Source organism: Crotalus tigris, unplaced genomic scaffold (genome assembly GCF_016545835.1).
Source record: "Crotalus tigris isolate CLP2741 ecotype Arizona unplaced genomic scaffold, ASM1654583v1 scf7180000017550.10884619, whole genome shotgun sequence".
Taxonomy (NCBI): domain Eukaryota; kingdom Metazoa; phylum Chordata; class Lepidosauria; order Squamata; family Viperidae; genus Crotalus; species Crotalus tigris.
Window position 1 is genome coordinate 9,804,893 of NW_024096468.1, and position 17,985 is coordinate 9,822,877.

Sequence of the window (17,985 nt, forward strand, 5' to 3'; positions counted from 1 at the left end):
GCCCAATTAGGCCTCAGAAACATTCCTTGACAGTTGTGGCCCTGTCACAAGCTGAGTTCTTGACTTTCCTACAAAACCTGGTTCTCACTTTTTGCTTCGCTGCCAAGTGTGATTTGAAAGCTTATTTAAAAGTCAAGATGCTTTATGGAAAAGAAGCCATCAAGATACTGTGTGGCACAAAATAAGGGGTTTGGTTTGGGTTCTATTCACTCTTTCTCTGTAGTATTTCTGGACTCTTGATGTAAGCCGTTCCTATCTGCAAATTAGTTAACCAGGGAATCTTAAGGTTTTATAGCAGGGGTCTTCAAACTTGGCCCTTTTATGCCACGTGCCTGGCAGAGGAATTCTGGGAGTTGAAGTCCACAAGTCATAAAAGGGCCAAGTTTTTCATTTGGTTTGGTAAGCTAAGCAGAATCATGACTGGTAGTTGGCTGGATTTTCTTCAGGAAATGCCTTTGTTTTATGCTGGATTAGGAAATTAGGGGGAAAAAACAGACTGGGAGAAGATACCACTTGGTAGAGTCACTTGGTAGGGAGATGGGAGGAATACAAATTTAATAATAAAATTAATGAAGATAGTGTTGTTAGTGTGTTCAAGAAAGCGGGATGGCTGTGTTCACCAGGAATCATGCTCTGCTCTTGAGAATGTCTACTTTTATTTGTCCTTTGCCCTGCAGTATTTAATAACTTCAGCTGTTGAATGTTTAATGACTCCAAGATGCTTTGTTGGTAAAAGAGTGTTTTTCAGTGAGACTTGCAGATTTGCAGAAAGGATATTGACATTACAGGATATATTGAACAGTACTGCCACATTGGGCAGCTGGCTGGCAAAAGTCAATATACTTAGAAGTACCTCATTCTTTAATAATAGACAATTTTATATAGTGTAGGCTCTGGCTGGTGGATTATGATGTTTTCCTTAAAAAACCCAAAAAGGGTAGATGGTATAGGTTCTCCTGCTTGAGCAGGGGGATGGACTAGAAGACCTCCAAGGTCCCTTCCAGCTCTATTCCTGTTCTGTTCCACGCAGTAGGCCTTATAGTTAGATATGCTCGGTATGTGGAGCTCCATTAGAGATATTCTACAAAATATGGACATTCTGTGGCAGGTAAACTAAAAAAAGGAAACAGTTCATTGGAAGTAGGACCAGCTTTGAAACCAGCTTTCAATCATTGATCAGTATTTTCAGTGTAGTTTCCCTTAATTTTGTATAATACGTATGTCCTTTATGTGTGTTTCGAATGGAAAGGATTAGACTGATAAAATTCAAGAGTGCTGTGGTTTAAAAATGAATCCCACGTTTACACTTTTGGAAGACTACCATAATAGGTTGTTCATGGATCTGCTTATTTAGTGCAAAATGATTTTTCTTTATTTGCTGGGGATCTGTCTTTGATTTTGAATAAAAGAAATACTCTCTATGATGGTTATTTTGGAACAAAATGACTGGAAATCCTTTTTTAAAAAATCAATGTTCAAGTTAGTTTAGGAGTGACTCAGACAATATTTGAGGAAGGGGAGGAGTAGTTTCTTAAATTTGTGGTCATATTTTCAGTGAAGTGAGAAGAGGAAAACGTTAAATACCTGGAAATATGTAAGTTATGTCTTAACAAATTGAGCTGTTTGTAATGGGTGGAATAGTAAAGAATCAGGAATTTCAAGAAGTTTAGAAGAGGAGGAGGAGGATTGTACAATCTTGTAAATGGAAATTACAAGAACATGGTGAAGTGCCAACACAGCATTTCTGTGTTTACACCTGGATGATAGATGAGGTTGGGTATGTTTTCTCAGCTACGGGTGGTAAAAAGGAGGGATATTTCAATTAAACTGTGAATAAATTAGAATTGATTACAAATAGGGCCATTTGTTTATAGCTGGAAGCATGCACCACTTAATCATTGTGGAAAAAAGCCTGAAAGCTAATAAAATGTGTGACAGATGCTTCTGGAATGAAGTAAGGTATAGGAGTGCAAGCAAGGCTGTTTCCATCAACTTCATCAGGCAGAATTTATTTATTTATTTGCATATACTGTCTCCTCCTACAATTCTGGTAAATTTGAAAAATCTTCTGGCAAAACCTGCCACATACATTGCCTAGACCACACTAAAAGATATTCATAAGTACAGCACAGCAGGGGCTTTCAAATTAAATAAAACAATTATCTCCCTGAGCTGCTTCTGTACTATTGTCCCTTCTGCCTTGAAGACCCACTGGAAAAGCTTGGTTTTAATTGCTTTCTGAAATGATGGCAGAAGGGATAGGCTATTCCAAAGCAAAGAAACTGTTACTAGAAGCACGGATTGAGTACTCCCTCCACTTGATTTCCTCAGGATTAGGGATTCTTGGTCTATTTTAGGCAGGTAGAATCTATCTGGGTTGCCTTAAGTGTTATGGCTTGGCATGTCTGACATCTACTATCTCAGTGGTCTCTAGTCTTTCTGACTTTGCAGACTGGTGGGTGGGGGGAGAAGGGATGGTTCCCCACAAGCAGTGAGTGAGTGCGGTCAGCCACACAGCTCGTGCAAGTGGAGCTGCATGTGGTTGAGCACTTGCCAGCTGCTTGTGTGACCTGATTCCAAATGGGCCGCAGCCCGGCGATTGGGGACCCCTGTACTAGCTGATGTTCTGAGAAGGCTGATGGAGCAGTCTAAGGTGAACAGGAGGAGACTTCTGAGGTGTTAAAAGCCTGATACACAGTCTTACCACCAATATTGGAAAGGAAATTATTGGTAATTATAAGGCTATTGACATACAGCCCCAATGATTAAGAAAAAGAGTCAGAGATGAATATCTTCCATCAATTGTAGAATTTTGTGAATCAGTACATATTGCTTCTTTTGAGTACCAATCCTAAAAATCGCTATCATGACTCTGCCATTTATATGACAGGAATAATGGTCAACATACCGTAGAATGAGGTTGCACAGGCGAAATCGAACTTTATCAACCTTATCACACTTGGCTTTTCTTAAATCAAGTAATTTGCAGCAGAAATAATGAACCAACAAGTTCCAGTACTCCAATACAGAAGATAGTAATATTTGTGGGCTAGTGGTAGAAATGAAATTTTGGAAGCAGGTCAAAGGCACACTCAAAAAAGACTTGCAGTGGTTGATTGTCAGAAACAAACTGGAAAGATTGTGATCCCACCATCTTCTCTAGCTTCCCTGGATGGTCCCTACCCACCACCACTTCTGTACTCAGTCTTGTAGACTTCCTTCCTTCCTTCCTTCCTTCCTTCCTTCCTTCCTTCCTTCCTTCCTTCCTTCCTTCCTTCCTTCCTTTCTCATTTGAAAACAAGGCATAGAGCTGCAAAACCTATTCATTCAATCTTTCTAAAATTGCCTAGGAGATTTCTGAAGATAATAATGCTACAAGTTAGCTTACAATTGCTCATTGCAATGTGCCAGTTTTCCATGGTTATTTTAAAATTTAAATTAATGTCAGGTTAGACAGAGAATTGTCAGGGACAAAGGGAGAATCTGGTAATCCTCTACTTACTGTTGCTGCAGTAGAAGGCTTAAAGAATTGATAACAATTAATTTTGAAACAAGTTTTCTCTTCCAGCCAGCGAAATAAGTTTTTATAATAATATGTTACATAGCTTTATTCCTTCTACAGATATAACTATTTTTGGTATTTTAGAATTTCACTGCTCCAGAAACAGAAAGTGGTGTTATGCTACCTAAATGCATCTCATATGTAGGTTAATGCAAATTATTATTATTAATATGCAAATTATTTTACCCCAACAGTTTATCTACAGCTATGAGAAAAGAATTACAGGTAACTTACCATGAACACTCAGCAGAATAACTGAGATACTTCCGTATGTTAACAATTCCACAGATTTAAGGTTTAATGTAAATAAAACATAAAACCTTCATGACTATTCAATCAACCAATGTTGAAGGAGACTCTTCTGCTGTGTTGCAGAAAGAATCCTTTGTAAGGAAGCATACGTAGTTTTTATAAATGTAGCATCATGAATTGATCCACCCTTCAGTATACTTCACTGGCTGTTGCATCTATAAACACCGATGCTCGATAATTAATGTATTTTAGATTGTAAGAAGGAGATTGAAAGTTAGCTCTTTAGCATTATATTACAATAAATGTTTTATACCTGCCAGGACCAGCCTTGATAGTCTTTGTATTTTACAGTAAGTACCACAAGGATAGGAACTCAGATCCTTCCAGGAAAACTACCTCAAGTAAATAACTGTTGAATTCATTAGATGAGAGTATTTTATTGAGACTGTATGCACATGACATTAGGAAATTAAATCAGTAATTTGAGGGGGGATAGATTTGATTTCCGCTCATATTCAACTGTAAGCTATTCCAGAGAAAAATTCCAATAAAAATTCAGTAACTTGTATATATAACCGAATTCCAGTTCACATCTAAGGCAAACAATTAAGAAGAATCAGTGGTAAGTGATATAGAATATTTGGGAATACATTTTTTTGCAAACACATGTTAAAATTTAGTGGGCTTGAGATCTCAACAATGTGTTTCTGTCTGCAGCCAAATTTGATCCTTTTTTTTTTTTTTGTCCCAAAGTCACACAATATATAAGATTTGAGATCTCGTATAGGTTTCTACTTCTGTTCAGCTCTAATAGAACAGCCTTCAGGATAAAAATTACAGGCAATAGGATAGGATATTTCAAAAATTGCTCACTAATGTTTACATTTTCCACTAGATGTGGAAGAACTAAGATAGGTTGGGAGTATTTGAAATGTTTGTCCAACAGGAGAAATATTTTTGTCCAATGGAATTTCCTATATACTTGTTATCTCTTTTTTATATATATACATATCCATACATCTGATGAGATATTTGTGTGTCTGTTTACTAAGATTTTCACAAAAGGGACTTTGGTGAAAGATTATTCACATTTAAATATTCAAACAACTTTAAGCAGTTCTGTGAGGAGGAAGTATATTATGTTTCCTTAAGTATTGAACTCATTCATAAATTACAATTCTGAGTTTGTTTGTTGTTAACATGGAAATATTTGGGAGTGAATTGTTCTAGGTTATATGTAATTTTATATGTAGATTTTATTCCCAGAGGCAATCGAATTTTCTTGGTTTTCTTGTTTTTTTCCTCCTTCAAAACTGAAAAGGCTTTTTGGTGAGAAATGAAGCATTTTCAAGGGAAAAAAGCCAAGAAAATCTAGTTGCCTTTTTGAAAAGCACTTTTGGGCACTGAAAAAAGTGACATGATAGTTTTTTACATGTTTGTGCAGCATCCCCGTGGTCACATGATCAAAATCCGGACACTTGGCTACTGGCTCATATTTATGACAGTTGACGTGTCCCGGGGTCACCTTTCGCCACTGATGAGCAAAGTCACTGGGGAAGCCAGATTCACTTAACAACCGTGTTACTACCTTGACAACTGCAATGATTCACTTAACAACTGTGGCAAGAAAGGTTGTAAAATAGGACAACATTCATTTAACAACATAAACTTTGGACTCGATTGTGGTCTTAAGTCGAGGACCACCTGTCTGTAAAATTCTAAAATTAACTAGCAACACCAAGAACGTGGGATTGTTAAAATGCACAAGTCAGCTGGTCATTGCCTTCTTCTGTAGGATGAGCTGCGTTGTATCTTACTTTAGATAGGAGCATTATTTATACATCTGCATTTATACCTTCACTTAACACATTTCACTGTTATAGATGTAGTTATCAGGATTTTTTTTTCATGATTAGCATCCTTTATTTTTCTTTTTTGCTGATATTTAAGCTGGCTATATTTTATATAACAGGCAACCTTCCAAAACTAGAACTCAAACCACATTTTACATGAAGTGCATAAATAGCAACTATCATGTGATTCCTTCCTGGGTCTTCACCACCTGTGGAGCACAGTGGCCCAGTTGCAGAATTAGCACCAGCATTCTGTAATGCTATTATTTCAACAGTCAAATAGCACAGCTACTTGTTTGACTCTAAATTAAAAGATAGTATAATCTGTTTGAAAAAAGCATTTTTCTCCCTGCTGGGGGACGGAGGTGGTACTGCATCCATTGTTTTATCTGGTTAAGGAGAAATAATTGATTCACATGGAAAATCTGTAGTGCTAACTGCTAAAGCTGTACTCTCAAAATTTAAAGCTTTTTATCGATGCTGTCATAAAGCATGCTAATAATAACCCCCTTGAGGTCAAGTGTATTTATTTGGGAGTTAACTGAGTTTCCAGTGCATATTTTCAGTGAAAGATTCAAAACACTTAAATGTTTCACTTTCTTAAGTAGATCTGTAACTTGAAAAGCAATGAGTATTTTAAACAAAGCTTATTTTAACCTTTCTATCCAACTGAGAGGCACTATAATTTGATTCAAATGCCCATCAATTGTTTATCTATAATTGTGATGAGATCATAAAAGCAATCTTTTTCTCTCATTACTTTTATACAAGTGGTTCTCGACTTACTAAAGTTTGTTTAGTGACCATTCAAACTTACAAAGGCACTGAAAAAAATGGATTTATGACCATTTTTTCACTCTTAGAACTGTTGCAGCATCCCCATGATCACATGATCAAAATTCAAACACTTGGCAAATGACTTATGTTTATGACGGTTGCAGTGTTCCGAGATCATGTGCCTACCGTTTGTGATCTTCTGACAACCAAAATCAATGGGGAAGTCAGAGTCACTTAACAACCATGTTACTAACTTAACAACTGAAGTGATTCGCTTAACAACTGTGCAAGAAATTTCACAAAATGGGCAAAATTCACTTAGATGTTTCGCTGAGCAACATAAATTTTGAGCTCAATCATAATCATAAGTCGAGGGCTACTGTAATGAATAACCCCATGTTTCAAAGCTGGATCTTCCTATAGATATGTTTTAAGAATGGTGGTTCCTTTTTTAATATAACACATTAATGTCAGGCAAATTTTGGTTTGCCACCTGCAGGCAAATTTTGGTCTGCAATCTTACAGGAATTTGAGAATTTCTGAAAATATTTCAGAAAAATAAATTGGGAAACTGTAACAAAAGAATTCTAGTGACAGTGCTGTGTGAAAATGGGATTATTATTTTTTTCTGCGCTTTTCTTTCTCACAGCATGTAAAGACTGCCAGATTCTCTTTTGCACCAGAGCATCAATTTCCATCTGTGTCTTATTTTGGTAACAGCCAAGCCTGCTATCATACAGTTTTCAGCTGACTGTGTGAGAACTAACCTTCACATATAAGATGAATTCTCTCTTGGAATTTCTAATTTAATTACTAGTTCATAATTAACCACTGCTCTACATTTTTAGATGAAGGACTCCTAGCATGTGATCTGATCACAAGAGTTAAGAAGAATGTTTTAGAGCAGGGGTGTCAAAATCAATTTCATTGAGGGCTGCATCAGCATTGTGGTTGCCTTAGGGGCTGGGTGGGTGTGGCTGGGATGGGCGTGGCCTACTGGGTGGGCATGGCTGGGATGGGCATGGCCAGCTCAACATTATTGCCTGGGCAGGATTGAGGCAGATCTGAGGTCTCCGATGGAGGAGGGTGGGACCAGGGCGAGCGCCAGGACATGGTCCCTCCCACCCTCCCTCCCTCCCTTCCTTCCTCTGTTCCTTCCTCCCACCCTCCGTTCCTTCCTCCCTCTGTTCCTCCGTTCCTTCCTTCCTCTGTTCCTTCCTTGTTCCCTCCCATCCACCGTTCCTTCGTCCCTCTGTTCCTCCCTCTCTCCCTCCCTCCCTTCCTTCTTCTGTTCCTTCCTTCTTCCCTCCCACCCTCTGTTCCTTCTTCCCTGTTCCTTCCTTCCTCCCTCCCACTCTCCCTACCTTCCTCGCTCCCTTCGTTCCTTCCTCCCTGTTCTTTCCTTCCTCTGTTCCTTCCTTCCTCTCTCCCTTTTTCTCTCCCTCCCTCCCACCCTCCGTTCCTCCCTCCCTCCCTTCCTTCCTTCCTCCCTCCCTCCCTCCCTCCGTTCCTTCCTTCGGCTTCTCATCTCTTTGCTTCCCCCGTGCTTAGGCATTGTATTAACACTTTGCGTGATCTTGATTCTGTCCCTCTGTTAATGCAGCCCAGCACTGTGTTGGCTTTTTTGGCAGCTGCAGCACACTGCTGGCTCATAGTTAAGTGATTGTCCACTAGGACTCTGAGATCCCTCTCACATTTACTACTATTGAGCAAGGTACCACCTATACTATACCTATGCATTGGTTTTTCTTGCCTAGAGTAAGTACATTGCAATAGTCAAGATGTATAAGCATAAATTAGATTCCCATCTGTTGAGATGGCTGTAATACTGGTTTCCTGCCCTGGGCTAGATCATCTTCTCCAAGCTGATACTTAGATTCCATGATTTCACTGCTAAAAAATACTGAGTAGATTGCAACCACTGGTATCTTTAGCAAAAATGAAAATGAAAAGAGTCATGCAGGTGAGCAGGTTTATGCCCCTCTGATCTTTAATTCAGTGGATTGTTAAGTGTCCTCCTCTTCCTGAGTGTGTGCTCCTGACTCCTAAAGGATCAAAGTAGTAGAACATATAATTTATATGTAAGAAGGGTCTATTCAAGACTGAAAGGCCTCTGTCAATCACTTTGGATAATGAGGATCTAAGACTATTCATCTGTTTCCACAAAAATCAATTTGTATCTTCTAAAATGGGATGGAGGTAAAAAGTGTCTTCCTTCCTTCCTTCCTTCCTTCCTTCCTTCCTTCCTTCCTTCCTTCCTTCCTTCCTTCCTTCCATTTAGGGCCTGGATTGATCTCTGACTAATATGCATTCTATAGGTTTAGAAAACGCCCTCTCCTTTTGTTCAGTGGCATCCAAAACTTGCCAGGAAATGAGAGAGAAAAGGACCTTTAAAGAGACAATGATTTTTTTTCTTCTCTTGGAAATGTTCCATATTATCTGAGCTTAAGGGTTTTTGTTTCCTCACTGAGCTACATTCTTCCCCCAATTGAATGAGTCTTCAGACTGGAGATTACTATCACATTGTTCTTCCCAACATGTTAAGGATTTCCAGTTCTAAATTGTTTACCTAGATACAGTTCTAAAATTACCAGTTTCTAGTTGAGACGGTGCAAGTGCTAATAACAAAGTGTTTTTCACTTTTTTCTTTCAGTATTTGGAAGATCCTTACATGGCTGCTAGAAATGACCATTTCTAAAATGTATAGCTTTTCCAAACGTTAAGTATGTTTTACATGGATGATATAAGACTAATGCATATAGATCCTGGTGAGAAATATATACTTGGATGCTTGGAAAAGTTTTCTCCATGCAGTATATCTTGAAAAAGATGTTTGATTCATAAGGAAGAAAAAAGGTGATTGAGAAGTAGTGTCCTCCTCCTCCACCTCCTCCTCCTCCTCCTCCTCCTCCTCCTCTTCCTCCTCGACTCTGTGGACTGTTGAATTGCACTACTGCAGTGGTTCTCAACCTGTGGGTCGGGACCCCATTTGGGGTCGAACGACCATTTCATTGGGGTTGCCAAACAACGCAGTCCGCCATTTTTTCCCCTTTTCCTTAGTTGTGCTACTCCCTTTTATTCTATTGGCTTTTGAAAGCCAATAGAATAGACTCTCTTGAATAGAGTCTAATTCTATTGGCTTTCAAAGCCAATAGGAATTGTCCAGGCTGTCTCTGCCCTGCTGAGCCCGCCAAAAGTCCCATTCTGCAAACAGTGCTGCACCAGTTGAGTAGTCCTTGACTTACGACCGGTTGAGTAGTCCTCGACTTACAACCGGTTGGGAGTCGCGGCATTAAAAAGGTTGAGAACCACTGCACTGCTGTATTGCACTATTCATACTAAGCCAAAGAAATCACTATTGTTATTATTCTGCTTAAAACAAATAAGGTTCTACATATGCCGTGATTCCATAGGGGCACATAGAAAGGATATGATACAGAATAAAAGATGGTTACAGTTTTCCTAGACATGAATCCCCCCCTTTTTTTTTTCTTTCCTCCATGTAAACAATTTCCTAGCCCTTCCAGCTATGACTGAAATTGGAATGTGGGCAAATATGCTTGGGGGGGGGTGTTTACGGTTCCAAAACGTGTTTTTCTGTCCCTCCCTCACAAATAGCAGAATGAAAGGAAGCTCTATAAACTCATCACTGTTGCAGAATAATAGAAAAATTGTGTTCTGTCCCTTTGCATAACCTAACAGGTTGCAGAATTCTGTACTTCCATAATGTAGAAAGTGGGTCATTTTATTTTATCACAGAGCTTTTGTTGGGAAATGATAAAATGACATAGTTTAGCTTCAGTAGACAGCCTACACTAACACTTCAGAATGATTGCAAACTATTTGCACTGCTTTAGGGGTATGATTGCTAAGGCTTTTTTTATTATTTTAAAATAGGGAGCTTTGTTCACCTAGTTAATACCTGGATAAGATCATCAGGAATCCCAGGGCTGAAGGATGAAATGGCACGTGGGAACACATGCTAGAAGAAGTCAGGGACTGCTCCCAAGAAAGGGTTTGATCAATGTAATCATCAGGAGCCATGCTTAGTTCAAAGTCACATTACCTTACATTTGTACCACAGGCTGCAGTGAGGTGTGGAAATGGGCAGCCAAGCTTAATGCTTTTACCAAAGCATTGCAAGCATCTAGACATCAGGCTGATGCTAAAACAGGAAAACTCAGGTTATGCTTGCTTGGGCAGCCTATATGCTAAAATTGGAACAATACAGAGCAGATTAGCCTGGCACCTATGCAAGAATGATGTAGGGTTTGGCAGGTGGAACATTTTGCCTTTTGAGAAGCTTTCCTAGGACACTGAAATGAGATGCAGGGCAAAGGAGTGAGACAGGACTAAATTTGATTTCAACTAAATGTTATTAAAATGATAAATTAAATGCAGTTAATGCTATTCTTCCCTATATATTTTTTCATTTATCCCTGTTTGGCAACAAATTCAAGATTTGTTCTTAAAACTGGAACCAGCATACAAATGTTTTAAATTACAATTCAGTTGTAGCACTTTGATTGTTCTTATGTGCTGAAGTCCTAAAGGTATATAGGAGCAGGTAAAGTCTTTCCTTTTTCTGATTATTTTGCAGTAAGTCTCAAAATAGATGCTATAGTGAGTTTTTCCAGTTCTTCCGTGCTCACTAAAGATTTGATTGGGGAAATCTAGTGAAAACGTAACAATTGGCTAATCAACTTCAGAATGAAATTTTGTTTAGGGCAGACGTAAATGAAAAATTAAAGACTGAGATTAAGGATAGTAGCAGAAGAGATAGTGAGAAGATTTTCTTTCTTTCTTTTAGATGTTTTGTAGTTTTACATAACAGAAAGATGGAATGTTTAATTGGGTTTCATGAAGTTCGTTTAATTGGGTTTCATGAAGTTCGTCTTAACTTATTTCGAGGACCCTTTTTCATGCAAATTATACATCCTTGTTTAAACCAGTACAACTTCCCTAGTGATGAGTCCTATCAAAATTAGCTCACACCTGTCTTTGTATCTTCAAGGAGAATAAATATAAAAATAGCGCTGAATTTTCATTTCTGTATATTCTATTCTTTCCCCCGTCCAATACAAAAAGAAGAATGTTTTTTAAAAAATAAATCCGTACCTCCAGGCTATGATTAAATGAGATTATTAGGGTTGGGTAAATTTTGCTGCATGATTTTAACTGTCAAAGTAGCACCTATTTGCAGTTTGCAAAAGTCTCTGGAGAAATAAATGTATTGGTGTTCAGGCTAGAGAGGAACGGTAGGAAGAGATATTTAATCTTGGCTTTCTTGACATCAGTTTAACAGTCGGCAGTTTCCAAGTTATTAAAGGTTTGCCAAAAGTACCATTAGCTAGAATCTGGCATGAAACTTTTAGGGATTTAATGTGGGGGTTTTTTTTGGTTTTTTTTTTTTGTTTTTTGTTTTTTTTTGTAAAAGCATTTGCAAAAGTTCGTTGGAATTTAAAAGAAAGTAAGGTGTCCCTTAATGCATTAACTTTCAGGAACACTGGTCGTTGTTCCTTTATGTTGTTGCCAATTTTTCCTTTTCTTTAAGCTAATCTTATGTTATAATGCAGATAAACATCCAGAATTTTTTCTCCTTCTCATTGAAGTCATGCTTGCTGACATATTGCTGCACAATATGATTCATTCTTTCCATTCTTTGTCCTTTCCTAATTGATTAAGAGGATTTTTATTACTAACTGATTAATCTTGGTGGCTTTTGCTGGATATTATATTTTCTTCTCTGTTGACAAAATATCTATGCCTTGAGTGTGAAGCTTCTGTATCAATATATAATCTCAGCTGAAAACATAAATCAGTTATGGAATGCATTAAATTAATTCATTAATCACAGGTTCTGGTGAGAAAATAAGTCTCCAATATTTTTTATCTATTTTCCTCTATTCAAATATCTGAAAATAAAATCAATTGGATGGATGGATGGATGGGTGGGTGGGTGGGTGGGTGGATGGATGGATAGATAGATAGATAGATAGATAGATAGATAGATAGATAGATAGATAGATAGATAGCAGGCAGGCAGGCAGGAATTAATAACCATTCATAATGTTTCTATTACCAAGCCTGGATTCAAACTACAATCTTTCCAACAACAGTGCTATTCCTAAAAAATACAAAATGATTTATTTCTCATAGATCATATCAAGATTTTGTGTGATTCAGTTCAATTTATTGAACTGATCATAATTGGTAGGGTTCAAATGAAAAGCTAAACCAACATTCATAGTTTAAAAGTGATAATGGAGAAGCTCACCAAACCAATGATCTAAAACTAAACTGAACTCTGCTGTATAAACAATTAAAAACTTGTGTAATCCATAACTGTAGTTGGTGATCTTCTTCCCAATGAAAAGCAAATCTTGAAAGAAAACTATCCTGATCCTGATCTGGTGTGCCAATGAGTTCCTTATTCTATTCTCAACTGTTTTCTCAAGTGCAGACAGAGAATTCCCTAGTAAGAAAGTTAGCAATTTTGTGTCTAAAAATTAATCTGTGTTGTTCATAGGATCACAGGATTAAGCTATTTAGACCAGTGTTTCTTAACTTTGGCCACTTTTAGACTTCAATTCCCAGAATTCCCCAGTTAGCCATGCTGGCTAAGAAATTCTAGGAGTTAATCGTCATTGTCATCATCATCCCCATACATTTTGAATAAAAAATTCTGGATTTTTTAATCGCATAGATCATGGATGAATTTCCCACCTGCCTTAGTTTTTTAAATAAGAATCAATTGTAAGGTCCTCCTACCATATGCTCTGCTTGAACACATGGACTCAGAAAACTCATTTATGCATTTTGTCTTACTCTTTTTTTCTCTTAATCTTACTTCAACTTTACAGATATGAAATTGTCCAGAAATTATTCTAACAACAGATGTCTACTGCCAGATGTTTACATTTTCATGTGTAATTATTTTGAGATTCATTATTAATGTATTATTTTATTTTATTTCCCCTTGTCTTAGGTATGATTATCGTGAAATGCTGCACAATGCCACTTTCTGTCTGGTCCCCCGTGGCCGGAGGCTTGGATCCTTCAGGTTCTTGGAGGCCCTGCAGGTAAAAACAATAGACATTTTAGTACTATTTAAACTTTTTTCCCCCTCAAGTAAAATTCTGTCCTGGGTGTTAACGTGGTAGGGAAAGGAAGAGGAGAAGAGAGATTATATTTCAGTGGAATGACTTGCCTTCAGAAATTGTGGGTGCTCCAACACTGGAGAATTTAAAAAAGAGATTGGATAGCTAATTGTCCAGAATAGTATAAAGTCTCCTGCTTGAGCAAGAGGCTGGATAAGAACTGGGGTCCCCAACCCCCAGGCCATGGATCAGTAAGGATCCATGGCCTGCTAGGAAATGAGCCTCACAGCTGGAGGTGAGATGCAGGTGAGCGAATGAAGCTTCATCGGTATTTGCAGCCACTGCCAGAATGGAACAATTCACAGTTGCTGTCTCACCTCTGCCTGTTCATCCTGGCCAATTTACCTCAGGCGACTTACTCAGGACAATTCACGTGAGTGAGAGACTGTTATTTCCCCAAGCCAAATGCCAGAGGCCAGAGGAACCTGCTTCTCCTCCTCCTTTTCTCTCTCCCTCTCTCTCCCTCCCTCCCTCCTCCATACATGATAGAAACAGGCTTTCACAGATATACATGGAGAAGGGAGGATATGTGGATGCACAGAGAAGGGAGGATGTATGGATGCACGAAGGGAGGTGGATCTTTGGATGAGCTGAGGTTTGCGCACATCTACATGGAGAGGGAAGAATGTATGGATTCGCCCACCAAGAGAATGTGTCTCCTGGAGCAGCATTGGAGAATTGGAAGGGCCTAGGTGAGGAGAGGGAGTGAGGGCTGGAGTAGGAAACCATGCATGTAATTGACTATATTTACCATAACTATTTCACTGATTGGCGATTAAAAGCGCACTCTCCTGAAAGGAGGTTTCCACTGGTTATTCTGAAGAACTTAAAAAAGGCTTGTGAAAGGGAAAAATAAAAAGACAGAATTAAGGGTCCAAAAAGTTCGCTTTGCAACTATCCTTCCTTCCTTCCTTCCTTCCTTCCTTCCTTCCTTCCTTCCTTCCTTCCTTCCTGCCTGCCTGCCTGCCTGCCTTCCTTCCTTCCTGCCTTCCTTCCCTCTTTACAAGCCTCTTTGAAGTTCTTCAAATCAACCAGTAGCAGAAACCTCCAACTTTCAGGAGGGTGTGCTTTTCATTACCAATCAATGAAACAGTTTTGTTAAATATACTCAATAGTTGCAGAAAAAAAACAACCCCAGGGCTCCCACTGATTCTGCATTATGGTGAGTTTTATTATTTCATTATATATTACAATATAATAATAATAGAAATAAAGTTCACAATAAATGTAATGTGCTTGAATCATCCTGAAACCTCCCCTACACCCAAGTCTTTGGAAGAATTGTCTTCCATGAAACCAGTCAATGGCGCCAAAAGAGTTGGGAACCACTGGACTAGAAGACCTCTAAAGTCCTTTCCAACTCTATTCTTCCGTTTTTCTGCATCCATTCCTCTTCAGGAGAGGTTAGCAGAGGCTCACAGGAGTTTCTCACCATCAAGAGGTACTATTATATTTCCTTAAAGGTTGTTCTAGATCAGGGGGAGGCAACCTTGGCCCTTTTATGACTCGTGGACTTCAACTCCGAGAATTCCTGAGCCAGCACAGCTCAGCTTGGAAACCTCTCCCTTTCCCCTCAGCATGGCTGGCTCAGGAATTCTGGGAGTTGAAATCCACGAGTCATAAAAGAGCCAAGGTTGCCCTGCCCAAGACCATTGGACAAATAGAGATAGAAATATTAGCAAAGATGGTGAAATTTTTTACTGAAAATATATATCACTTAGTATATATTGGCTCTCAGAGCCAGAAAACAACATTGACCTATCACATATTTAGAAGATATGAAGTTCCACGAAGAGATTTGGATGTTTTGTTGTTTTTTTTAACTGAGATGTGTGAATTTGAAGACTTACACTATAAATTTTTTACACTTCCACTGAAGTGGAATGGGAAAACATGTTTCAGTTTTTAGCAGTCCAGGTCAATGTGGGTTTTGAGGTTTATATGGAGTCACAGGTTTACAAAATTAACCTAGTTTTTCACACTGCACGCTAAATAAGTCTTAAAAGGTAATTTCTATTTGTTAGACATTCTCAAGGAAAGGAAGCTGCAGGACAAAGTGAATGCACAATTAAAATGATGCAAAATAAAACAATTTACCCACTCCATTCAAGACATGTTTTGGAGAATTATCTTGCTGCTATAAAGTCTCTGTTTGACAATGCAGTGACACGAGAATTTTACAAAAAAGATACTAAAAATTGCACAGTTAAATATAGGAAGCAGAATTATCCAGTTCACACAGCATGCATTTCACTTATTTTTTCCACTATCCCTAACATCTGTTTTTGCCCCTAATCCTAATCCTAGTTTAATTTTCTTTGGCAATAGGATTTTCCCATGGATTTTACTGTAGTCCATAAAGAAGTCTGAACGAAAAGCTATCACCTTTGAAATCCTTACAGAAGTCCAAGAAATGAGATGTCACTATCGCTGTCCTTAGAGAATCACTGAGAAACTGTTCCTAAAATCAGTTTTTGGCCCTGAGTCAAAGGAGACCTAGCCCTGACCCTAACACTATTCCTACCCTACTTCTATTTCCATTGGCAATGGAAATTTCCTATGCATTTTCCTATAGTCCATAAAGAAATCAGAAGAAAAGCTATCACATGCTCTTTCCTTAGAGAACCTCTAAGAATATATCTCTAACATCAGTTCTTGTCTCTGATTCCAAGCAAACCTAACCCTAACTTTAACATTTACCCTACCCTTAGCACTACTTTTCTTTTCATTATCAATCACATTTTCCCATGTAATTTACTCTGCTCCACAAAGAAGTCCAAACAAAAGCTGTAATCTTCGCTATCCTTAGAGAATTTCTAACAAATCTATCCCAGACTTCAGTTTTTACTCCTGTCTCCAAGGAAATCTAACCCTAACCCTAATTTCAATGGGTAATGGTAATTTGCAGTCAGATTTTCCCGTGTATTTTACTGTGGTCCACACACAGATTTGAACGAAAAGCCATCATGTTCTCTTTCATTAGAGAACCTCTAAGAATTTATCTCTAGCATCAATTGATCTAACCCTATCCCTAATTCTTAACATATTTTCATTTGCAATAGTGATGAATATTTTCATTTTCATTGACAATGTATTCCCATGTATTTTATTCTGGTCCAAAAAGAGGTCCGGACAAAAAGTTGTTACATTCTCTTTCCTTAGAGAAGCTCTAAGAATCTATCTCTAACACCACTTTTCGGCACATTTTATTGGTTGAAAATCCCAGTCTCTATTTATGTAGAATATCCCAATCAATTGAACCACTATTGAACTATTGAACCACTCTCATCACATCTGTATTTTTTTTAATGCATGTGTAAAAATGTGTTGCCAAAGGATTCTTGCTGGTGGAAGGTTATTTCTACAAACTCCTCTTTCTGGAAAAGTACAGCTTGTTAATTGTTCATTGAAATTCTTATTCTTAACAGAATAAGAATTGGAAGGGAACTTGGAGGTCTTCTAGTCTTCCAATCCAACTCCCTGCTTGAGCAGGAGACCCCATACCATTGCAGAAAAATGGTTGTCCAGGCTCTTCATAATAACATCCAGTGATAGAGCCCCCACAACTTCCTAAGGCACATCATTCCACTAATTAATAGTTCTCACTGTCAGGAAATTTCTCCTTAATTGTAGGTTGCATCTCTCCTTTGCTTTGGAGAATAGGTTGATCCCCTCTTTTTTGTGGCAGCCCCTTAAATATTGGAACACTTGCTATCATGTCACCCACTAGTCCTTCTCATTGAACTAGGCATGCCCAATTCCTGCAATTTAATTTTGAAACTGTCCACCCCCATATTTTTTGTACAGGCTGCCTGTATTCCTGTAATGCTCAGCAATGGATGGGAACTTCCGTTCTCAGAGGTGATTAATTGGAATCAAGCTGCCGTCATAGGAGATGAGAGATTGTTACTACAGGTAAGGCGTGGGCAAATGGCGGGAAAACAGTGGCCTTCATCCAGTCTGTTGACAAGAGCAGTCATCTTCTCTACTTTCAGGAAAGATACATCCAAAAGGTCATGGCCATAAAAGAGATTTTTATCAGCCAGGATTTGTCTGTGTCATTGTGAATATTAACTCATTTAATAAAGCATTATTCACTTTCTGACATGAAGGTCATTCCAGCTTCCAAATGTCTTAATTAAAAATGTAGCTGCATCTGTTATTTTTTTTATATATAGGTGTGTGGAAGAGCTCGAGTTGAAAGCTCTTGCCATACAAAAGTGATTTGCAGTGTCAAAATATTTATAGTCCTGATATTTCTCATCCTAAATTAGGGTTTGGGGCAACCTACATATTATTCTCACATGTGTTTATCTCTAATTCTGAGTTCTTTCTGAATTTAGCTTCTAAATATTAAAAAGCACTCAAGATACATATTTAA

At 38.2% G+C, this 17,985-nt stretch overlaps 1 protein-coding gene and 1 non-coding gene across 2 annotated transcripts in view; both read left to right on the plus strand.

Annotated features, from left to right (window-relative positions):
• The window catches only part of EXT1 (exostosin glycosyltransferase 1), a 309,356-nt gene that overhangs the window by 247,753 nt on the left and 43,618 nt on the right, over positions 1-17,985 (plus strand). Inside the window, exons 2-3 of the mRNA XM_039342162.1 lie at positions 13,433-13,526; positions 17,412-17,519. Of these exons, the coding sequence (XP_039198096.1) occupies positions 13,433-13,526; positions 17,412-17,519 (202 nt within the window). The remainder of the gene's footprint in view (positions 1-13,432; positions 13,527-17,411; positions 17,520-17,985) is intronic.
• LOC120307492 lies at positions 10,632-10,740 on the plus strand. Its single transcript, XR_005556567.1, has one exon. It is a non-coding gene; the product is annotated as a U6 spliceosomal RNA (small nuclear RNA).